At 38.7% G+C, this 24,322-nt stretch overlaps 2 protein-coding genes and 1 long non-coding RNA gene across 4 annotated transcripts; 2 read left to right on the forward strand and 1 right to left on the reverse strand.

Annotated features, from left to right (window-relative positions):
- Positions 1 to 700: 700 nt before the first annotated feature.
- On the reverse strand, positions 701 to 15,863 carry LOC133738131 (uncharacterized). Its single transcript, XR_009859964.1, has 2 exons — positions 15,735 to 15,863; positions 701 to 2,036 (listed from the first exon to the last, which is right to left on the reverse strand). It is a non-coding gene; the product is annotated as an uncharacterized LOC133738131 (long non-coding RNA).
- On the forward strand, positions 15,599 to 18,571 carry LOC133738130 (protein TIC 22, chloroplastic). Its single transcript, XM_062165582.1, has 8 exons — positions 15,599 to 16,074; positions 16,268 to 16,330; positions 16,507 to 16,581; positions 16,998 to 17,045; positions 17,416 to 17,475; positions 17,586 to 17,657; positions 17,921 to 17,956; positions 18,048 to 18,571. The coding sequence occupies exons 1-8, from the start codon at positions 15,697 to 15,699 to the stop codon at positions 18,138 to 18,140; spliced, it is 825 nt and encodes a 274-aa protein (XP_062021566.1). The 5' UTR covers positions 15,599 to 15,696; the 3' UTR covers positions 18,141 to 18,571.
- Positions 18,572 to 19,562: 991 nt separating this feature from the next.
- LOC133738864 (UDP-glucuronate:xylan alpha-glucuronosyltransferase 2) lies at positions 19,563 to 22,409 on the forward strand. Of its 2 annotated transcripts, none has more exons than XM_062166534.1 (3): positions 19,563 to 20,087; positions 20,217 to 20,868; positions 21,246 to 22,409. In XM_062166534.1, exons 1-3 carry the CDS (start codon positions 19,884 to 19,886, stop codon positions 22,193 to 22,195), a joined length of 1,806 nt encoding a protein of 601 aa, XP_062022518.1. In that variant the 5' UTR covers positions 19,563 to 19,883; the 3' UTR covers positions 22,196 to 22,409. The 2 variants fall into 2 exon arrangements, with proteins under 2 accessions (XP_062022518.1, XP_062022519.1); XM_062166535.1 differs by having other exon boundaries at positions 19,945 to 20,082.
- Positions 22,410 to 24,322: the final 1,913 nt, after the last annotated feature.

Genomic DNA, 24,322 nt, shown 5'->3' on the forward strand with positions numbered 1-24,322 from the left:
TTAGGTCTGTAACTATAAGTATTAACTAAGTTTGGAGTTTGGTTGAATTGTTCTCTATTTTTATTTAGGTCTGTAACTATAAGTATTAACTAAGTTTGGAGTTTGGTTGCAGCTCTTTTGATTTTCTGTATGGCTGCAGCTCTTTTGCTTAAATGTTTATTGTTTAGGTGTTTAGGTCGTTTAGGATGTAAAAGCAGGTGTTATATTTGAATTGTATGCCTTGTAGATGGCCTTGAGAATGGCTGAATGATCCAAAAAAAACAGCAGGTAAAATGTGAAAATGATAAACTTGGGCCTGCAAATATTGGGCCAAAAGTGACTAAAAAATAAAACGACCCAAGAACTGAAAGTTCGGCCCACTTAAAAACCGAACCGGGCCGACCCGAAATTTCGGCCCACTCTTTTTTTATTCGGTGCTCGGTTTGGATTTGGGCCTAACCGACTATTCCGGTCCGAAAACGGTTTGGGCCTAAGACCGAACCGGCCCGACATATGCCCAGCCCTAGGATTTAATTTATCTTACCATCTCAACAATATTTCTTATCTAAGTCTGATTGGATACAAAATTTCTAACCCAAACTTATCTGGGCCTCCAAACATCACAAGTGGCCTGATTGGATACATGTATTCCTATCCACTCTATAAATCAGGCAAAACAAACGCGCCCTATAGGAATATAGTTAGGATGACAAGATAGGAGTGAGTGAAAATAGCGCTTTTACAATGTAGTGCAAGTGATATCAACAAATTATAACTCTTAGAACACTAACTTATCTCTCTAAGTCATGAAACACCAAAATTTAAACTTTCTCCCTAGCTCCGAGTAGACACTCTCAAAACCAACGGAATATGAGTTGCAGGATTGCTTTCTTAGTTACAAATGGGTGACACCCGCATGGTGGTTGCATTTGGTGGTTTGGGCTCATACTCGAATCGTCGTCCATAACCGAAATTGTATAGGTAAACAGTGTGTTCTAAAGGGGTGTCCTGAGAACACAAGGTGCATTAATTGTAAATGCAAAAGTGGCTAACACCACCTTGTGTTCTTAGGATCACTCCTTTGGAATGGACCATCTGATAGAGGCTAAGGTCCTTATTTGATATCTCAAGCATCTATTACGTAGACATATATACAAGGGTGTGTGCTAGACTACTAGTACTATAAGAAAATGAGATCGATCCTAAGGTCACTATGTGGTCATTCTACCGACACCATGGAGATATAGTGTAGTCACCTCTCAGCCAAAAACAAAAATGTTGTCATCCAAACGAGATCCTATGGTTACAAATAAAGGCAAAGTCAAATCTTCTTCCCCGAATGACAACATTGCCACTAATCTAAGTAACATATAAAAGAAATCCTCCACACACACATATTTTTTAACAATTACATCAACAACTCAGAAATACAACATATAATATTTCATTACCAAAAGATACTCATGTCATTACATCAAACGATACTGAGCCTTTACATATGTACTTATATTTATCGTAATATTTCAGTTATTTAATAATATGTAATATGTACTATCCTCGTTCACAGAAGTATTTATATTTTCTTATAAATTAAATGAACTTTTTGGAAATTAGAAACTATATTATATATGCGCTGCATATGGTTTTCTGTCACTTCGACCCTTCGTCTATCAAAGAATTCACTTAAATCAGAAGCAGGTTGTTCTCACAAGTTGACCCAGAAATTATACTGTGGGCTATAGCCTTGGGCTGGAAATGGCGACTGGAACGAGCCACTCTGCTGTATAGCCTATACTCTGGGCCTTGAGTTTTATTGGGCCACCAACATACGAAAATCGCCAACTCTAGCCATCCACACTCGCTCACCAACAAGGTGTGCAGCACCATATAAACTATCCTCTAATCGTGCCATCCACGCGACAAAACCGCAAGTGAAAATAACACACCTCGAATCCCTCGGCAAAACCACCGTTTAGCTCGCTTCTACTCTCTCTCTCTCTCTCTCACTCACTGATGGAGTCCCCAAACCCCTTGGGCCCTCTGCTCTCGCTCTCCACCTTCACACACCACCACTGCCTCCGCCTCGCCGCCGACCTCTCCAGCCGCCTCTCCGGAAACTTCCTGCCGCCGAACCACTCCTTGGTCGCCACCACGTGTCGAAGACCCTAGTTGGCACGGCGGTGTATACGGTTAGCAATGGGAACAATGAGTTCGTGCTTATCTCTGACCCCAGTGAAGCCAAGTGCCCAAATCCAAATTATCCCCCAGATGATCCGGGTCGTGGACGACCCGCGCAGCGACCCGACCGGAACCTCTCCATTCGGCGATGAAATGGCGGCGCACCCAGTGGCGGAACCAGGATCTAAACATGGGTTAGGCTAATTTTTAGTACATAAAATTTTTTGCAAACTTTTATATTTTTGAGGTTTGGAACCCATGGGAGGCTCATCCTCACGGCTTTATTTTTTTCATTCAAAACATACAATGGGGGGGACATAAAACCAAAACCCCGTAAATTAAAAGTTACAAGTATAAATTCAAAACTAACTTAATCGTACTCTCCGAGGCCCACTCACTTCAAACTCAGTAATCACAGAATCATTATCAATACTATCGCCGAACTCCTTTTCAATGTAAAGAACCATCAAGTCATCAAGAAAGTCATCTTCAATCTTATTTCGAAGTTTGTTTTTTATGATTTTCATAGATGAAAATGCTCTCTCTGAATAATATATGTATCAATATTAGAATAATATGCAAAACAACAGAATAATATGTATAATGTATCAATTCCTTTTGACAGTTCAACATTTCTATCTTTTGAGTTTTGACTCTTTCATATAATTGATAATCAAACAAGCTGCAACTCTGCAAGCTCAAGCATATAAATGAAGACCCACAGACTGACAGACGCATAATCAAACAATTAAGACTCAACAACTCAACAAGCCACATAAATTACATAATCAAACAGCAAAGCAATTTCATTCCAATTTCCAAAGGAAGACTCACAGATGCAGTCACATACGCAATCTGAAATCTGAAAGCAGTCACCATTCCAAGACACCGACTCACCGAGTAACCCCGTCGACCTCCGAAGTCCGGACTCCGAGTCTCCGATAGTCCGATCTGCTTGTCTTCTTGAGCAGCTGCCGGCTGAGCTCCTCAATTTCAAGCCAAAACACAGAGGTAAGATACTAAAATACTCAATTTCAAGCAAAACCCATCAATTTTAATATGAAATTCATAAAATTTGACTGCTTGTTTGAAGAATTCGTACCTGTACTGAGTTGAACGAAGTGGGTTTGCGAAATTTCAGATGAGACTTGAGAGAGAGAGAGACTGAGGACTGAGGATCCGTCAGAACGAAGGCTTGTTGAGGTCTTGAGGAGCGAAGTCGAGCGAAGCACTGAGGACTGACTACTGAGGAGTGAAGATTGAGAACGAGGGCTCGGTCTGCACTCAGCAGGTCACCGAGTAAATTTTTTTTTTTTCCTATGGGCTTAAGGGTAAGAGCAGATATACCTATACTTAAGGCATTTTCAGCCCAAATCTCGGTTGGGCTATAGCCCAAGTAGCCTACTACACAGTTTCGCCACTGGGCGCACCGGTCCCATTCGATTCCTCACCTTGCTTCAGTTTTGCCTTTTGCATTGGTTTGTCATTTAGTTGAACAAGGAAAGAGAATCGACGGCCAAGGGTAGTTTGAGTTTTTGATTTCGATTAAGATTTGAAGAAGTTAGTAGTTTGGGTTTGTCGGCCACCGGTTGTTTCACTGTGCCTGGCGGTAGTTTGAGCTCTGTTGGCTTAGTTTTAAGTTCACGCCTTCAAAGTTCAAACACTTGCTAATTGGAATGTTCAATTTGTAGAATCCATGAAGTGGGGTTAGTGGGTGAAGCCGATGGATACTGTGCATGTCAATAGGGTCGTATAGGTATAGCTGTTGTTTGTGTTGATCAAGCAATCTCAGGAATCAAGTCAAACATACCAAACTAATTGCTCAACGTGGCGGCTTGTTGGTATACATGACTATATGTCCTATCCTTCCTGAATTGAATTGTTGCGAACCATGTGAAGGGAGTAACCTTGATGATGTTATTTGTTTGAGGTTCAAGAAGGATTGCAAGTTGGATAAGCCAATATGCAAGGTCGGGCAAAGTCCTTGAGGGATAAATCTCCCTTCTCTAGTTAATGAAGTCTGAAGATGGTATTAAGGTGATTATGATATATTTTATATCTTGTTGACTTACAACTTGGTTGGTATGAGAGAATTGAGTATATGAGGGGACGGTGATTTTGTCGTACTAAAGACCTAGTGTTACTATTTGATGTTGATTAAGAACTCTGGTTTTGGGACTACTCGTCTCGGTTATTGATTTTATGCATGTATTGTTATTGTAAATATTGATGCATGAAAATCTGTTTTCAATTTTCTATGAGTTATTATTGATGAGCTGAGAGTGAGAGGAGTATAGCAACTTCCTTAGGTTTCGTCGTTTCGATCCCCTACCTCGATATTTTCACTTTTTTTTTTTGCCACAAGTTTTTGTACTATTTTCACTACAATTGTGACAAAATGATAAAAGAAAATTAAAAAATATATATAAAAAATTGTGACAAAAACTACAATTGTGACAAAATGATAAAATAAAAAATAATATATTTAAATACATTTTGAAATTCTTCAGCATGGGGTTCCGATTTCCACTCCGAGTCTAAAATATATAGCATTAGATGCATCTAGCAAGACGAAGTAACTTATAGCTATGTTGTGATCCCAGTGTCCAGGGAGAAGATAATAGACAAAGAATTTACGGAAAGAAAGTAATGAATTGGGATATAGGAATTTTCAGAGAGTTATCAAAAAGACTTCACACGGATATCTGTGTGAAACAATTTTTTTTTGGAATTAATGTACTGTGCATAAATATTTTTAAATAGTAAGTTGTTTTTATTTTATTTTGAAATAAGATTCACACGGATTTTTTTCTGCATCAACTCTAATTCACATGGAAGTCTGTGTGAATGTCTGACACAAATAAAATAATTTTTAATACATAAATAAATTTTAACATGGACGTCTATGTGTGATCATAATTCATACAGATATCTGTGTGAATTTCACACGGAAATCCGTGTGAATTTTGACGGTCTCACTTTTAGTTTTCATTTCACACGGAAGACTGTGTGAATATAATTTTGCACACAAATATCTGTGTGTTTACAGTGTTTTACATACAGAATCTTCTCCGTGTGAATATTTGTGTGAACCAAATCAGTGTGTGATGGGGAGTTTTTTTGGTAGTAATTTACTCATAAACTCTTCGGATTTTGGACTTGAACTGGACTAAAATTCGATTTTTGTTTTAGAAAGACTTGTATTGGTTTTTAAAGGATTTCTATTAGTTTTATAGTTTTCACCTCATTTCAAATTAAATGCTTCTGCATTTAAATTATGTAATTTACGTTACAAATAAATTTTAATTTCTTCTTTGCTTTGCAGGTTCTTAGGACTTGAGTTAAGTAGTTTTTTTGACTTTGTCAAGGGGAACCCAAAGGCTTCCTAGGCCCAAGATAAACCCCTTCGGTGCATGTGAACTTGAGTTAAGTAGTTAGCTTAGTCTCTAAAAATATGCGGCCTGTAATGTGCTCGATTTGATGGGGTGCAAATCGGGATGTTACAATAATGATTATGATTTCAAGCATAGTTATGATGTCTTGTAGCTAGGTAACTAAAGTCTGTTGAGTATTTCAGGCAAGTTATTATAAGCCTGTAATGTAATTATGTAAAAATGCAAATTATGTTCAGGACCGGATCGACATACTTGATCGCTACTAATAAGTATTTGATGGTCGTTTAGAAAGTGCAAACATCATTAATTGAATTATATATAGGTAACTTAGGTGCTTCTCTTGATAGATTATCGTTTATGAACAATTCTCAGGTTCACCCCTTGGGGTGAAGCATCATATTCACCATCTCTTATGATTAACGCGTAATAACTTTTTAATTTTCTAATCCAACCATTCAAGTTGTATAATGTAATACAAAGATTAGTTCTGTAAAAAATCAATCAAATTGAAGACCTTTTAATTATTCATTTATATGAAATACATGGACGGTTCATCATAATAGCAGTAAGTATTGTTAGAACCGTCCATTTATTTGATTCAATTAGATAATTAAACGATTTCCGATTCAATTGATTTTTTACAGAGATGATCTTTAAATGCTAATTTAAGATATGGACCGTTGGATTATAAATTTATTAAGTAAAAGTGAGTTAATCGATAATAGGGGTGAATATGCTTGTTCACCTAGGGGTGAACCTAAGAATTGTTCATAGTTTATTACCGTGTTTACTAAACCATAATGAGAATGAAAATAACAAAAATCACTCTCATTTTTCTTCAATCTAGTGTTTACTAAAAAGAATAATCAAATTTTTGTGTGCCTGTCAAGAAAATGGCTCATTTATTTTCATTTTAGTGTTGATGGCGAGTCCCATTCATGGATGAATCAACTTTTTATTCATGGTGAGTTCCGTAAGAATTTATAAATGATAGAATCTTTAACTCCATCAATCAAAAATTTCATCAATTACAATTTCTATTGTTTGGTTGTATCATGCCACCCCTCAGTTCAATATATGATAAAAGCTTTGACAGAGCTTTACTATCATCTATTCGATATGTACACTAAGTTATGGAGGTAAGTTATTCGTAAATTAGGAGTCATTGGAGAGTTTTCTAATAGTGCATGTAACTTATAGTTGAAGACGCTATTGCATTCGGGTGCTAGAGTGCTTCACTTATTTAGTTTTAATCTGTTCATCCTCCCGGGCAAGGAGGGGCAACAAGAGGTCACCTCCGTCCTTCCGCTACCATAACATTAACATGACATTCGATAAACACAGACGTACACTATATAGCCAAGATTCTTCCATATAATAGTCAACATAGATGGAAGACTATAATTAACTAGAACATCTATATGTGGCGCTAATCGCTTATAACCACAATCTCGGGCACAGTTGATAAGGTCGTCGAGCTATATATGTGGCGCTAATAGCTTATAACACACATATATGTGGCGCTAATAGCTTATAACCACAATCTAGGGCATAGTTGATAAGGTCGTCGAGCTCCTCATTAGAGATGATGCCATCGCCATTGGAATCTGCATGGTCTAATGCTCTCCAGGCTCTGTAAGAGCTCCAACGTGATCCGAGTTTCCGAAAGGCTGCCTTGATCTCTTCCTTGCAGAGTTTGCCGTCACCGTTCCTATCAAATCTTTTGAAAAAATCGCAGACTTGCTCCTTGCTGATACAGTGAATTGGGACCTTCTTAATGGCCTTCTGCTCAGGGCAGTAGGTCATGCCGGGTACAAAAAAAGAAGCAGATCGTTCGATTTCTTGTTCAGAAAAGGGAAGATCGACATCCCTAACCATATATATATATAGTTCAAGTTCTAGCTAGCTCTAGAAGAAAGGCTTGTTCTGTTATCTGGGTATAGTGTTTCTCTAGTTTAGAGCGCGAGTGGAGTGCTCTGCAAGAGCTAGCTAGCTTTTTCATGTGCATCTGCACTTTGGATTGGATTGTATACATTATTTTAAGATAATGAAATTCACACTCCCCATTTTACAATTCATACTTTATGTTTCTTTTTTTAGTATTTCAACATCACATTTTTACAATCTACACTATTAACATACTAAAAAAAGAAACATGAAGTGTGAATTCTAAAATGGGGACTGTGAATTTCACTTCCCTTATTTTAATATATTTTCTGTGAGTCACTTATGTGATATCCAATCTAATCTAAAAAAAAATTTGTTTTATACTGTCAACTATTTTATAAATCAGCAAAATTACACATAATAACTCATCCAATAAATCGAGTTGTGAAACAAAATAAAAGCAAAAGTAAAAACTAAATCGAGTTGTCAAACAAAATAAAAGCAAAAGTAAAAACTAATAAAAGTAGCCCAGGTTCCCAGAATTCCAGATCGTTGACCAAGGAAAAAACCCTAGTCTAATGGGCTGCCACCAGCGTGTCAAGTCTGCAGCCACCGTTGCAACCATACTAGAAACTCCGGCCACCAGTCAACTAGGCCGCCCACCACATGCAGCTCCGCGATCTGTCAACGCGTCGCCACTTCTGAACCACGTCAGCGAACCAGACCCCATTTGTAGTCGACCACCTCCATCAAATCCGCGACAGAATCCGCAATCCTGCATGGATAAGCTAGCCACGTACCCAAGTCATCTGCCACCAACGAGCACACCCTGTCGTTGTCACCGGCAAATAGAGAATCCAGTATGTATGTTCGATCAGAGTCAATCAATCAGACCTGATCTTAACCCACCCTAATCCAAGAACCCTCTCCTCCACCACCATAGCTGATAAGCTGAATAACCACGAACAGAGCCTCCACGTAGTCAAACAAATCCAAATATTCAACACCGGGCACCCGACCCAATCAGCACCGTCCAGCTTAGGTACAACGCCACCAACACCCACAGTAGCACTGCCATCGTTTACCGAACCCATTACAGATCCCTCGCCACCCAGCACAACGAGGAATAGAAAGAGCAAACAGAGATCTGCCATAACCATCATTGACAAGGAACCGAGGAATTTGCAAGAAGCTCCTGTCTCAAGGGAGAGGTTTATCAACCCTAGCAGAGTGCTAGGTATGTCGCTATTGGAGAAGAGTTACTTTTCAAAGTTAAGCTAATGCTAATTTCATCTTTGTTTAGGACTAAATATTAGTTACTCCAATTTTTATCTAGCAACACATTCAATATGATTATAAAAGGACATTAACTATCGTTAATTCTTTGTTTATTTTAATAAATACTTCAATTTTTATAGTTAAGATGACACAAAGAAAAATGCTTTTATATTTCGACCCCCCAAACTCATAGTCCTGGTTCCGCCCTTCTATGTAAACATGCCAATTATGTTTAGGACCGGATCAATATACTTGATAACTACCAATAAGTATTTGATGGTCATTTAGAAAGTACAAACATAATTAGATTATTTATAGGTAATTTAAGTGCTTCCATAAATTATAGTTCATTACTGTGTTTACAAAACCATAATAGGAATGAAAATTTCTCTTATTTACTCTCATTTTTCTTCAATCTTGTGTATACTAACAACAGGAATCAAATTTTTGTGGGTTTATCGAGAAAATAACTCATTCATTTTCATTTCAGTGTTGTGTTGATGGTGACTCCCATTCAAGGATGAATCAACTTTTCATTCAAAGTTCCCATTCCTCTTTCTTTTTTCTTTGGCTACCGTACGTTCTGCCTGACAATTCTTTGCCTGGCGATCTGCTGAAGGTGTTAATTGTTGTTTTATATGGTTTTGAGATTTGGATGATGGAGTCTTCTGGATGGGATCTGGCTTCCCAGCTCTTGATTGCAGCTTCTGTGACGTCTGTGTCATGCAGTGGTTTAGTTTGTGGCCGGGTTGGCACAAGCTTTTTCCTCCTCCGTTAGAATTGCAATTGAGCTGGATCTGTTGTGGTGTTCCTATGTTCGGTTGATTTGGGCGTTCTCCAGGTTTCCGATTACCAATTGTGTGAAGTCTCTGTGTCACCTACAGCCAAAACTGTAGGTGACACTTGCTGCCCTTTCCCCTTTGGAGGGTTTGCTACTTTGCTACATGGATGGGTTTTATTTGGATTGTTTGTCTTGTTCAGTTTTTCGTTTTCTGTTTGTTTGTGTCGGCCCCATTCTTTTATACAAAACAGACTCTCGGTGTTTTTTTTATAGTCTAAAATTATTCGGGCATTTACACTCAATTATGAATACTAAAAACACCTAGGAGGATCGAGAGTGATTCGCGTTCACTCTTTCTATCTTTTCATCCATTCCTCTTCTTTCGGATTCCTTCTCAACCCCCATTTTAAGTTCAATAAACAAAGCCTGCTATCATATATGGACAACGTGCCAGGGAAGCATGGAACATAATATTCACAGAGGAACGAGAGGATAATAGATGCTTAGACTTGGTCAAAAGGAATTGGGAGCTTTTCTACATTATATGGTCAAAGTAAGCTGGTAACAACAGTAAAAATGCTTCATCTGCCAATGATATATTGATTCCACTCGCTTGAAAGGAATCTGAATTCAACTTTTGGGAGTGCGAAGCCTCTTAGAAAAACTTAAAGAAACATCAAACATTGATTAATTAGCGCATATATATGTAGTTTCATGCTTACTTACCAAACTAAAGGAAGCAGCTAATATGGTACTGTGGCATCCTTGTATGCTGGAGAGGTTCAAAGTTCAAACTAGGTTTCTATATATGTATCTTCAGTAGACTAGAGTGTCAGTTAACTAATACTATATTGGATTGGTGCGAATAAGAATCCACCATGGGATTCCTGTGCTCTTTAAAAAAGCATCGATCTTAATTAATTTTAATAACCAGATTCTTAAATATATCTCCAACTCTCCAAGTCGAAGTAAATGAGCTGCAGGTGGCGGGTGATGATTATCACAGTAATACTCTTGTAATGAGACTTTGACAGTATTAATTCAGATATGATAGAACCAACAGGGCATGTGTTGGGTCTTCGGTCTTCCCCATCTAAGAATAAAAGATCGACAAGGATCGATCGATCTAGTCCTCAAACTTATCTACCCAGATATATATCACATCAAATATAAAGTGATCGAACAAGCACTGTGTTTTAGGGTATCTAGCTTAGCCATCATCAGTTGCAAGTTTAGATTAAAAATGAATTGTTGTGTTGGGGATCGGAGTAGAATTATTGACCCCATTTCTTTTGGGATTGTGAGTAGAATTATTGACCCCATTTCTTTTGGGAGAGTAGAATTATTGACCCCATTTCTTTTGGGCTTGTGAGGACCCCAAATTGACCGTTATAGAATAACTTTTTTTTTTTTTTTTTGAACCAAACATCAATTTCATTCATACTCAAGCCAGAATGGCACGGATACATACCTTCCCTTGCCATACCAAGGACAAGTTTAGGACGTGGTATGCTAGCACCACCCATTAGACAACCAGTGCTCACATATTCAGCGAGCCTATGAACTATGAACATACATAGTAAATAGGCACATAAAAAACAAAACAAAAGCGCATAGGTCCCTAAAAAAATAGGGTATAACTTGGAAAGAAAAATCTATCTAACATAGAATTGGGCCAAAGGCAAGCCCTAGTCCAAATTAGAGGCCCACTGGGAAGCTCAAAAGGAGAAAAGCCCAACCCCAAGGCCCAGTAGGATTTGGAGCAAGGCCCAAAGGTCATCAGCCGCATGCGTTTGCCCGTACAACCCCGTGCCACCACCAATCTGCCATATCCGCGCCGCGTCGATCACGCCCCAACCAGCCTCACCGACACAATCCCAGCAAACCGACGCACCACCGACATGGCCCACTTCGCCGACACGACCCAGCAGAACGACGCACCACTCCAGATCGTCAGAAGAGCCGCCCGGATCCTCTAGATCTTCACTGCTGCACAGCCCCTCAGAGCGACGTCGCCGCTCCCCATCAGAAACCCCGTCGCCCTTGATCTGCAGAGCTTAGTCCGAAGCTCGCCAACCTTGCACAACACAAAACACACCCAGAGATTTCGTCGGGACCTCACCACCGCCACCCGTCTAGATCCTTGAGTTTCAATACCTCTCCCAAGACCTCCCCGTGCAAATAGCAAGTCCCGTCCGACAGCGGCCCATTAGCGGCAAGGCAAACCCTCACCGATTCCGAGCGCCGCTGGACGAGCAAATTCTCAAAACCTAGGTTTTTTTTGCGTGCTCTGGGTTGTCTAACCCTACTAGTCCACAACTGCTTGTCTCCATTATAGAATAACTAACATTGCATGATCCTGTATTAATTCTTTATTAAAAAAAATATCGGAGTAGAATCAAGGCCAATCAATAGATATTTATTCTTTCATGTTTTTTTTTTTTTTTGACTCTGGACGACAATGTAATTCTCCATTTCTGATGTCAGTGAGATTTGAACCCGTGACCTCCACAGTGTTAGTTAGGCTGGCAGATTTGTATGCTTTGTTCTTCTTTTTGGATCAAATAAATATGCAACTATGCATGAGATTGAGGCTATGGAGCCTAGATACTGGAACAACGTACCATCGCCACTATTGGTAATTTGGTATATGTAGGTACAATTCTTGTACATGTCATATTGGCATTCCCATACAAAGCTTGAAGACTCTTTACTGATCTCAGGAAAACAGGTAAATGCATTTGCATAAGCATGGGATTGCAACAGGTGTTGCAATCCCCGAGTCTGCAGTCAGTTTCTTGTGAAGTCCGATTTTGGAAAGTAGATTTTTGATTTTATGTTTTTACGTTTTTAAAAGGTCTTCTGATGGTTAAAATCATAGTATTGATGTCCTAGGGTTTTTTAGGCCGTGCCTATTCCTAATTGATTTCCCTTAAGATTTGTGGAGTTCATATAAGGGAAGTTTATTTCCTAATTAATATGTATTAGGGTAAAATCTTTTTGTAGGGAGTTGGTTGCTGTCAGTTGAATATATATTGAGTATTATACACGGTCAAAGGCAGAGATTCCCGAACGCAAGAATTTTTGATAGAGTCTTGCTTGTTAGTTTTGTTTGAGTTTGTGTCTTCACAAAGAGTCAAAACACTTGGTCCATGTATAAGTGTTTGTGATCATAGTTTCATATGCATAATACTCTCTCGAGATCAGTAGGGAGACTGTGAAGAAAGAAGAACAAGATTTGAAGATTGTTCAAGTGAAGGAGTTCTAGAAGGAATACAAACTTTGTATTAGATTTTGTGTGAATCTTATAGCCGAGCTAGTGCTATTCAAAGTTTGTAAAAGAACATATCCTTTTCAATATGATGATATTTATTTTGGGTTCTCAAGAGTAAGAGCCCCGCAGTGTTTTTAATCTCATACTTGAGGTTTTCACTGCGTAACCAAAATCTGGTGTTTAGTTTGTTATTTTGGTTTCTGCTGCCCAGTAAGGATTGATCAGTGCACTGCAATCCTCGTTTTCCAGAAAATCATATTCTGTCCTTGTATTTTCAGTATATATGCCATATGGATAGATCTGGATATATATAGAAACAGAAAGTTCTTAAAAGCTGGGCATGCCCCCAGTAGGTGGGGGTCAATCACCCTTTCAAAATTCTATAGAATCTCCCTCTAATGAGTCTAGTCATATACACTACGGGTAGATTACTAGTGTTCAACAAGTTACTTAATGACCAGAACTTTTTGTCCGTCGAAAAATCCTAACACTACCAACGTCGAACTGTCGAAGACTAAATGTTACTGATTTAGGGTTATTTTTTCTAGCTACGTCCTTCTTTAGTATTCAATTATCTCATCCTACACTTTTAAATTGAATTTTATTATTTCAATATATCTGCAAGAAGTTATAGAAATATAGCTAGGATGACAAGATAGGAGCGATTGAAAGTAGTGTTTTTGCAATGTAGTGCAAGTGATATCAACAAATTATAACTCTGACAACACTAATTTTAGTCATGAAACACCGAAAACTAAAGTTTCTCCCTAGCTCCAAGTAGACACTTTCAAAACCAAATATATGTGTTGTAGGATTGCTTTCTTAGTTACATAAATGGGCGACACCCGCATGGTGGTTGCATTTGTTTGGGCTCATACTCGAATCATAATCCATAACCAAAATTGTATAGGTAAACAGTGTGTTCCAAAAAGGTGTCCTGAGAACACAAAGTGCATTAATTGTAAATGCGAAAGTGGCTAACACCACCTTGTGTTCTTAGGGTCACTCCTTTGGAATGGACCATCAGATAGAGTCTAAGGTCCTTATTTGATATCTGAAGCATCTATTTTTTACTCAATATATGTTCATTCGAATTCTAAAAAAAAAAAAGCATCTATTTTGTAGACATATATAAGGGTGTGTGCTCTCCACTACTAGTACTATAAGAAAATGAGATCTCACTATGTGGTCAATATTCTACCGACACCATGGAGATAGAGTGTTGTCATCTCTCAGCCAAAAACAAAAATGTGTTCATCCAAACGAAATCCTATGGGTACAATACAAATAAGGGCAAAGTCAAATCTTCTTCCACAAATGACAACATTGCCACTAATCTAAGTAACATATAAAGGAAATCCACTCTCTCTCTCTCTCTCTCTCTATCTCTCTCTCTCTCTCTAGCTCTTTCTATATATATATATATATATATATATATATATATATATATATATACAGGCTTGCTCTGCTAAGGAGGTCCGTTCCTTAGTTAAGAAACGGATTTTCATATTTTGACCACTTTTCAATCACATATTCACATTTTAACCGTTCAGTTTTTAGGTTATAATGAATAGATCATCTCTGCAAATTTTCAGCCAAATTGATGATCGTTAAGGCATCCAAAACTGCAATTTACAATTATGAACACGAACAGTTCAGGTTGGACAGATTCGGTTCGTTCATTGATTTAATTGAGTTCGATACTTTAACGATCATCAATTTGACTGAAAATTTGCAGAAGTGATCTATACATTAAGACCTAAAAACTGAACGGTTAAAATGTGAATATGTGATCGGAAAGTGATTAAAATATGAAAATCTATTCCTTAGCTAAGAAACGAACCTCCTTAGCAGAGCAAGCCTATATATATATATATATATATATATATATATATATATATATATATTTAACAATTGCATCAACAATTGAGAAATATAACATCTAGTATTTCCTTACAAAAAGAAAACTTATGCCACTATATTAAATGATATTGATCAGTTTATATCAGATCCTATCCAGAGCGGAGCTCCGCTTTGAAAATTTACGTGTGAAGTTCGAGTTTTGGGTCACTTTTCGGTCGCATATCCACATCTCGACCGTTCAGTTTTTGGGTACTAGTGTATAGATCGTCTCTGCAAATTTTTAGCCAAAATGATGATCGTTAAGGCATTGATAATTGCCTTAAAGCTAGTACGGTTCAAGTTGACAGATTCAATCCGTCCATTGGTTTAAGCGAGTTAGATACCTTAACGATCATCAATTTGGCTGAAAATTTGTAGAGAGGATCTATACACTAGTACCTAAAAACTGAACGGTCGAGATGTGGATATGCGACCGAAAAGTGACCCAAAACTCGAACTTCACACGTAAATTTTCAAAGCGGAGCTCCGCTCTGGATAAGATCTGGTTTCTATATATGTACTTTTATTTGTCGTAATATCTCAGTTATTTAATAATATGTATTATCCTCATTCACAAGAGTATTTATATTTTCTTGTAAATTAAATTAACTTTTTGGAAATTAGAAACTATATTATATGCAGCGTATTGGTTTTCTGCTTAGGATGAGGATTTCTGTCACTTGGACCCTTTGTCTATCAAAGACTTCACTTAAATCAGAAGCAGGTTGTTCTCACAATTTGACCCAGAAAATATACTGTGGGCTATAGCCTTGGGCTGGAACGGGCCACTTCTGTATATCCTATAGTCTGGGCCTTGAGTATGATTGGGCCACTCTAGCCATCCACACGCGCTCACTAACAAGTTGCACACCACCATGACCATATAAAGTATAAACTATCCTCTAGTGGTGCCATCCACGCGACGAAAACGCAAGTGAAAATAACAGTCCTCGAATCCGTCGGCAAAATTATCAAAAACGAAAACCACCGTTTAGCTCAGAGACTCTCTCTCATTTTCACTGATGGAGTCCCCAAAACCACCCTTGCTCTCCCTCTCCACCTTCATACACCACCACTGCCTCCGCCTCGCCGCCGACCTCTCCAGCCGCCTCGAAGACACCAAACGCCTCGCAGGAAACTTCCTGCCGCCGGCGACCAGGCGCCTGCTTTCCGCCCCGGGCACTCCGCCGCTGGCTTGGGTGGGCCAGCCGAACCACGCCTTGGCCGCCACCACCGCGACTCTGAGCTCCGACCACGTGGCGAAGAGCCTAGTCGGCACGGCGGTGTATACGGTTAGCAATGCGAACAATGAGTTCGTGCTTATCTCTGACCCCAGTGAAGCCAAGTCCATTGGCCTCCTTTGCTTCCGCAAAGAAGACGCCGAAGCCTTCCTCGCTCAGGTCAGTAGTTTAGCTTCTATTTTTGAAATGAAGATATCAGAAATGTGAGCTTGATGAGATTGAAATTAGTTGCATTTCCAGGTCAATTAGTTGGAAGAATTGGTTGCATTTACATTGATTTCAGTGTAACTTAATTGCTTGATTGACGAATCAGTGATCGAAGTATATATGTGTGTGTGTGTTGGTGATTCAGGTTCGGACTAGGACACGAGAGTTAAGAAGTCCGGTGAAGGTCGTCCCAATCACTCTTGACCAGGTGACTATTCAGAGCTCAGCTGACTTAAATATAAGTAATGCGGTAGTAGTAGTGATGATGCTAGTCGTTGGGGTAGTGTTGATATTTGGTATTACAGTAGTAGATTATAATTTTGGGTAGAGTGCTAAGCTGGTCATACTACTTATAATTCAGTTTTTACTTGCATTGCGTTGTAGGTGTACATGCTGAAGGTAGAAGGAATTGCATTTAGGTTTTTGCCTGATCCAGTTCAAATAAAGAATGCACTTGAGGTAGGTTTCTAATTCTCTATTTTTAAAGTTTGTCTTCTTTGGCTGTGTATAAGACTTCCGTCTTTGTTGGAAATCACGGTTAAAAGAACCTTGATATAACTGATATACACACAAGCACCCACGCATGTAATACAGTAATAGGTTCTACGTATAAGTTTTGGATATTGGGTTTTCTGAGTGCATAGTGCGGGAATGTGGAGCATTGATGTAATGGATCTAGCAGAGACAGTCATACAACTTTTTGAACTATTATGTGACTGCTATGCTACTGCTTGTAAAAAGCTAAACATTGAGTTTCCTGTAAAAATCACTTGCATCTGCTTAAATACTTAAAACAGGGTTACTATCTCATGATTTTGTGATTTCATTTACTGTAACAATCAAGATTGGCTCACGGTATATTTTCTGTTTTATAGCTCAAAGCTGCGGACAGGAGTGCATTTGATGGAGTTCCTGTTTTTCAGGTAGGATAATCTACTTCTTTCATTGCAATGGTGTTCTTTCAAATTCTACAAAGATGATAGCTCTTGAGTTGGGTCAATAGAGGAAATGAGTATGTACTGCATCATATGTATGGCAGTAGTGTTATGCATCTATAAGTAGTAAGCTTACATTTGTATTGAAGAAAGTACAAGTTCAGTATTTTGGAGATTTCCTGACAGTATGGGCTCGTGCAAGTGCCCATGCAGTAGAGTTGTCACACTGCTGTTCCCTGCTCTACTGCATAATCTACAAGTGTAACTGCCCAATATATTTCAAGCAATCGAATTGATTATTGTGTTGCTTAGATATGCAATATGGCGATATAGCTTATGACTAATTTCTTTTTTACAGTCCGACCTTCTGGTTGTGAAGAAGAAAAACAAGCGTTACTGCCCAATATATTTCACTAAGGTAAGTTTTGATGCCTTGAGCTCTTGTGGATGTGTTAGATTGTTTAATGTTTAGTGGCTTGCATTTATCAGATTGATTTAACAGTAGTAAAATATTGCTATACCATGCAGGAAGATATAGAAAAGGAATTGTCAAAGGTTTCCAGATCATCCCGAGGACCAGGGGTTTCTCAAAATATTATGGTATTAGATAAGCTTCCATCAGTTTTGCCTCATTTATCATGCAATGAAATAACTGTTTTAATGTTTTAGATAGTTGATATCAGAAAACTGTTAGAAGAGTGGAATTTTTTTTATATTTGGTTCCTGAAAAAAGAAATGCTAAATAATAAACTGAATTCATGAGGAAAATATGAATGTACAGCGGAAATGTAACTTTTATGTCTCTTTGTTTTATTATTGCATTCTCAACATTCTCATTATTTCATTATAAATTGTTTTTACAGGTTGGTAGTCTGGAAGATGTTTTGAGAAAAATGGAGGTACTCATTCTGTTTACTGCATGAATTATATATATTTATATATTCTGTGTCTTCTAGTACTTTTGTTAAAAGAAGTTTAATGTGAATGCAGTCAAGTGAGAAGAATTCGGGCTGGGAAGATCTGATTTTTATTCCACCTGGCAAAAGCTACTCCCAACACATTCAAGATGTGGTTAAAAAATGAAGCCTATAAAGCCAACTTCAACTAACCATACAAGAACTTAGTTTAGCAGTCCGGTCATTATATGTTTTCCAGTTGTTCGTAATAAAGCAGGTCAGCTAACTTTCGCGCTCCTCTTTCTTTTTTCCCGTGTAGTAATGTGAATTCCTAGGGAGAGGCTTGCAATTGGTTAATGATATGCAGAGGGAAGCTGAGCTTGGAAGTGAATATAGCGATTGAAACAAGCAGAATATATTTTGGCGGAGATTAGTGGATTGCCACTTGAGGAAGTTGGTTGTAATGCTATCATTGTTCTCAAGATATTGTACTAAAGTTTCTCATCTCATAGACTCATAGAGGGGTTAGTCTTCACAACTAGTTTAATATCAATTTGCACTTCAACCCCTGTGTAACTCAAATATTGAAAATCTAGTATGGAATGGGATTAGATTATCCTTGCGGCACTCTTTTACTGGATAGATCCACAAAAGGTGGTAACCGGTGGTTGTACATCTTTTGAAAGTGTGGTTTAACGACAGCGTTCAGGCACAAATACTATTTGAACTTCCAAGGGTTTTTGCGGATATGGATGAAGGTTTTATGAAGATACTTTTTTAACTTTTGGTGCGCACGCTTTGTTTGTTGGCAGAGTTTTTTCCTAGTTGTGAGTAAAAGGGGGAAACTAAATTGTTGCCACAACCTATTTTTGCGAGTGATTCAACAATGTCAAGATTGGTACAAAATGTGGTTTTAATTGTTGATTGAAGGAGCTAACAAAATTGAAAGTTCATGCACTAGGAATAAAATTCACTTGAGACCACATTCTCTAAGTCTGTCAGTTGGTTCCAATCAAGATATTGACGTCGGGATAGTTTACCATACAAAGGCAGGTTCTCTAATCATTTATTGTTCCGTGATGTACTGATATCTAACCTAAATCATACTTTAAATGAAATAATGAATGATGATTATACTTGGTCATGTCATGTCATAGGGAAAGAATTAGTAATGGGGCAAAATCGACATTGCAGTGCATGTAGCAGAAGTAGACTAGCCAACTAAATAGTGGTTGGAGTTGGAGGGACGGCTGCCTCTCTTTCAAGATTTCTAAATTCTCTACCTTAATGTTTACTTTAGACTACTTATAATACCATTTCTCTCTCTCCTTTTGTTTAATGGAAAAAGGAAAATTTATGAAGAAAAAAAGTTCAAATAGTATGAATTGCTCATCACATTTCGTTTTCATCTATTTTTTAGAATCTAATTTTGCAAGAAAGAAAGCATTCTAAAAAAAAAAAAAAAATTGCAGGAAAGAGTTGTTGGAGTAAATTTAAAAATTTAAAAATAATTTTCTACAAGGACAGACTCACAAAAGGCGTAGAGTGGAGACAAACCAAGGATAGAAATGGAATTCAAAAAACACAAATTGTCTATAACCACAAGTATTACCAGCTTGTTATGCGGAAGAAGCAAAGCTTGTCAGCTCGCAGCTTGTTTTCTGCGAAGGAAAGGAAGTACAAAAACAAGGAAACGACACTTGGAGCTTTTTATCTATGGTTTTGCTTTGTTTGAGGTTTACTCCAATCCTTCGCTGTCTGAGTTCTCTAATTAAGTACCACCAGAGTTCTAGCTTAAGATTAATTAATCCTTTCTCAAATGTTCTAGTCTCCATGATCGGCTAGTGCTTATTGAGTTTTGCCGTAAGCAGAAACTTAGTTAGATATATATTCGATCAGTCGTAGTCGATCATAACCTCAGAAGGTTAAGATGATTGAAGGACTTGGTTTCCAGAAGATGTCGAAGATCGCTTCTTCGAAGGCTTTGGTCATCCGAGTCAACCTGGTTTTCCTTGCTCTCTTTTTTGTTGTTTACGCTGCTCTTCTTCTCCAGCCGGCTGCCACTATCTATTACCAGAACGCAGCAGTATCTCTGATTAGGTGCTCATTTCGCGACTGCCATCAGAACGGTAAGGTGAGACGATCCCTCTCTTTTATGTATTCTCCACTTCGATTATACGTCAATCGATGCTAACAATGTACTTGTATGTTTCCTAATTTTCGTCTATGATTCGATGATTTTGTTGACATTGTATCTGTACAGGTGGTTGATGGCGTTAAGATGATGAAGCAGGTAGTAAAGGAGACAAAAGAAGAGTACATAGCCACACAGCATGAAGGGTTGAATACGAGTACTAAAATGGAGGTACCGAGCTTTTTGGAAGGAATAATATTGAAGGGGATTAAGATTGGGATGGTGAATATGGAAGAAGATGATGTTAGCGAGTGGAAGAGATTTGGACAGGTCATACCGATTCATTTCGACCGGGTTTCAGAGTTATTCAAATGGGAGGATTTATTTCCTGAATGGATTGATGAAGAGGAAGAGACTGATGTGCCGTTTTGCCCGGAGATACCAATGCCGGAGTACCAAATCTACGACAGGATGAACCTCGTCGTGGCTAAATTGCCTTGCAAGTATCCGGAAGAAGGGTGGAATAGGGAGGTGTTTAGGCTCCAAGTCCATCTCATAGCGGCGAATCTGGCTGTGAATAGAGGAGTCAGGGACAGGAATTTGAAGACAAAGGTGGTGTTTTGGAGCAAGTGTAGGCCAATGCTTGAGATTTTTAGGTGCAGTGACTTGGTGAAACAAGAAGGAGATTGGTGGTTGTTTGAGTCAGATATGGCGAAGTTGAAGCAAAAGGTATCATTGCCTGTTGGCTCTTGCAATCTAGCTTTGCCTCTCTGGGGACAAGGTATGCTAGCTCTCCCTACCCTCGTCTTTGATTACTCTACTTGGTAATCCACCAATTCTTTTAATGGATGCAAACATTTCAAGTTGAAGTGCATTTCATCACTCACAAACCAAAAGCAAAATTGAGTTTATAGCTTACTTCATGCTATCGTTTTTATCATCGTATCAATTTTTGTCTGAAATATTATTTTTTGTTAGAATTAGAAATAGGATTGAGTGACTCTAACCCCGACATATACATACGTATGAGGCCATTCGATTCACATTTTGCTCAAGCAAATTGATTAAAATATCTTTCAATAACTCCAAAAATTAAGCTAATTTTAAACATTAGCGCCGTTGGAATTGAGAATTTACAAGGAAATCCTATGGTTGCAGGAATCGACGAAGTGTATGACCTGTCCAAGATCCAAGGGTCCACAAAGAATGCAGCCAAAGAAGCCTACGTCACCGTCCTCCACACAAGTAGCTCCTACGTCTGCGGCGCCCTAACCTTAGCCCAGAGCCTCATCCAAACCGGCACAAAGCGCGACCTCGTCCTCCTCCTCGACGACACCATCCCCGCCCCAAAACGCGCCGCCCTATCCGCCGCCGGTTGGAAGCTCCGTTTCATAAAACGTATCCGAAATCCGAAAGCCGAAAATGGCACCTACAACGAGTACAACTACAGCAAGTTCCGCCTCTGGCAGCTCACCGACTACGACAAGGTCATCTTCATCGATGCCGACATCATCGTCCTCCGAAACCTCGACCTCCTCTTTCACTTCCCTCAGATGTCGGCCACCGGCAACGACATCCACCTCTTCAACTCCGGCGTCATGGTCATCGAGCCCTCCAACTGCACATTCCAGCACCTAATGGATCACCGAGACGACATCGTTTCGTACAACGGCGGCGACCAGGGCTTCCTCAACGAGATCTTCGTGTGGTGGCACCGACTGCCTAGGAGGGTTAATTACTTGAAGAATTTTTGGGCCAACACTACGCTTGAGCAGAAAGCGAAAAACGGGCTGTTCGGGGCAGACCCACCGAAGCTGTACTCGATACATTACTTGGGGTTGAAGCCATGGCTATGTTACAGGGATTACGACTGTAACTGGGACATCGTGGACCAGTTCGTGTACGCGAGTGACGTGGCACACCGGAGGTGGTGGGAGGTTCATGATAAGTTGGACGAGAAGTTGAAGAGGTTTTGTCTGTTGACGAAGGAGAGGAGGACTAATGTGAACTGGGAGCGAAGAAAGGCAAGAATATTGAAGTTTCCTAATGGACACTGGAAAATCAATATTACAGATCCAAGACGGAAACATACTGTGGAAGATGATTAGGATCTGTTCTTTTTTTTTTTTTTTTTTTATTGTTCCACTTTAAATTTTTTGTTGTTGATAGAATCATGTCATTTACTAATATACGTACATAATGCCCCTATGTTCATATCATATGTGGGATGGTTTTCTTGTTAACTTATCAGTGTGACAGATTTCATGTTGTCTATCTCCTCTCCTAAAAAAAAAAGACAGATTTCATGTTGCTCTAGAATATATGTTAGAAACAAGTAAGCTCATGAATCTATGAGATATAGTTGGTCGTCACTATGTTATTAAGGGAAACAACTCAGCAATTTGATTTGGGTGCAAGGCAAGGATTGACCGGATCGATGGTGAAAGATATGTCTGAGCAACACTAGTTTAGGTGTACCAACTAAAGTCTCATATACATATTTATTAGAAATTAAAACTCCTTGGTACCACAGAAAAATCAATGCTATGTTATCATATATATACTAAACGTGATTAGGATAGATAATTAATGGTTTAACAACTACCATTAGGTGACTTGAGTCTTAAACATCCTCATGATTAGCAAAGATCAAAGATCAATTAGTATATGGCAGTAGTTAGAAATGTACTTTCTTGACGGGTCTCTTGCTCTTTCTCCCTCTCTAGAGCAACAACCCCAACACAGACTCCATGACAAACGTAGCAGATATAATCAGCTAAGCTCAGACCAACATGGTTGCAACCATTTCATCTAAAAAGTTAACTTTCTTGATTTCCATAACTAATTCCTTGTCTGTTTCGAGTTTGTAACCATGCATCAAGGAGGGAGCAAATGCAATTTCATTGTCTTAGCCCTTGGTTATCATTCACAAACTAATATTTGATCTAGTGAATAATGTGTTTATCTCTAACAAAAAGTCCTCTCAATTTTGAATCTCTTTTCTTCATTAATTCATCAAACTTATCATTTTGACCTGTCAATTTAACGTGACCGAACTCAAACACCATGGAAAATGAGAGGATGCATGGAAAACAAGAGGGCAGAAGGATTATGAAAGACCTAGAAGAATTTTGAATATAGTTGATGACAGGTATTGTGGGTGCCAAACTGCCAACAGAAGCTGATAGCCCAGGCCCGGAGGAATGAATGTAGAATAGCAATCCAGAACAAAATGTGATTGGGCTTTCTCCACAAGACCAAAACAGACTAATCTTCCACTAGTGTCTTCATCCCTTAAACAAAACAAGTAGCACTTGACCTTGGGCGTTGCACCCTCCTTGCCTTCCTCATCTGGCTTTCAAGTTTCAAGTTTCAAGGTGTTAGTTTCCACACGTCCACACCTCAAGAAAGAACTACATGGAGCGAAAATTCATGGCAAGATTTAGCACTATATGGAAACAAGGGTCTGCCCTCCACAAATCCCAAACCATTGCCTTCTTATTCTTCTTCTTCTGCATCCAAGTTACGAATAGGAAGATTCTTCTTCTCTTTTCACTCTCACTCTCACTCTCAGATAACGGTGGACTTTGGAATTGTGCAGTCACTATCAATATTCAATTCAAATACTTCCATGGTGCTAATTTGCCCAACACTAGATTAAAAATTTAGAATTAAGAAAAGAAAAAAAAAACATTTGCTGGATTAGATTAAATGGGGTTAGGAACTTGCGACTTTATTTATTTTATTTCTCAGACATCACTATCAAAAAAAATATATACATATTCTTGGATCCTTTTCTGGTTTGGACTTTGGCTTTGGTGTTTAGGACCGTTGGGCCTCAGGACAGATTTACTTGTATATTTTCCAATACTACACATGCAATTTATGTCAACCGCGTAATTAACACGTGACTTGTACACAATTACCCACGCTGTTTACATTAGGGAGTGGCGCGATGAAGGTTAAAAGAGTCATTTTGACTTAGAGTTAGCTCCACGCTCTATCAGGCAAGTCAAGAGTACAGACGTAATCAACGGTGGTCGGTGTGGTGTCTTTATTTATTTTTGTATTTTCTGATTTTATTAGTTTTTGTCTGAATCTTCTGGTTTAATTACCTGCTGTACCAATCTAGGAAATTCATTTTCATTCATTTTGCATTTAATGAAATGAAATTCAAATGTACCGTTGCAATCTTCATAGGTTTTAATTGTGGGGACCGGTGCGGTTCTCTACAG

This window comes from Rosa rugosa, chromosome 3 (genome assembly GCF_958449725.1).
Source record: "Rosa rugosa chromosome 3, drRosRugo1.1, whole genome shotgun sequence".
Lineage (NCBI taxonomy): Eukaryota > Viridiplantae > Streptophyta > Magnoliopsida > Rosales > Rosaceae > Rosa > Rosa rugosa.

What these genes read in the sequence shown, in the direction of transcription:
- LOC133738864 (XM_062166534.1), top strand. Translation starts at nt 19,884, where the DNA reads ATGATTGAAGGACTTGGTTTCCAGAAGATGTCGAAGATCGCTTCTTCG. An exon ending in ACTGCCATCAGAACGGTAAG is followed by an intron (nt 20,088 to 20,216) that starts GTGAGACGATCC and finishes GTATCTGTACAG; the next exon opens with GTGGTTGATGGCGTTAAGAT. An exon ending in TTTGCCTCTCTGGGGACAAG is followed by an intron (nt 20,869 to 21,245) that starts GTATGCTAGCTC and finishes CTATGGTTGCAG; the next exon opens with GAATCGACGAAGTGTATGAC.
- LOC133738130 (XM_062165582.1), top strand. Translation starts at nt 15,697, where the DNA reads ATGGAGTCCCCAAAACCACCCTTGCTCTCCCTCTCCACCTTCATACAC. An exon ending in AAATAAAGAATGCACTTGAG is followed by an intron (nt 16,582 to 16,997) that starts GTAGGTTTCTAA and finishes TCTGTTTTATAG; the next exon opens with CTCAAAGCTGCGGACAGGAG. An exon ending in GGGTTTCTCAAAATATTATG is followed by an intron (nt 17,658 to 17,920) that starts GTATTAGATAAG and finishes TTGTTTTTACAG; the next exon opens with GTTGGTAGTCTGGAAGATGT.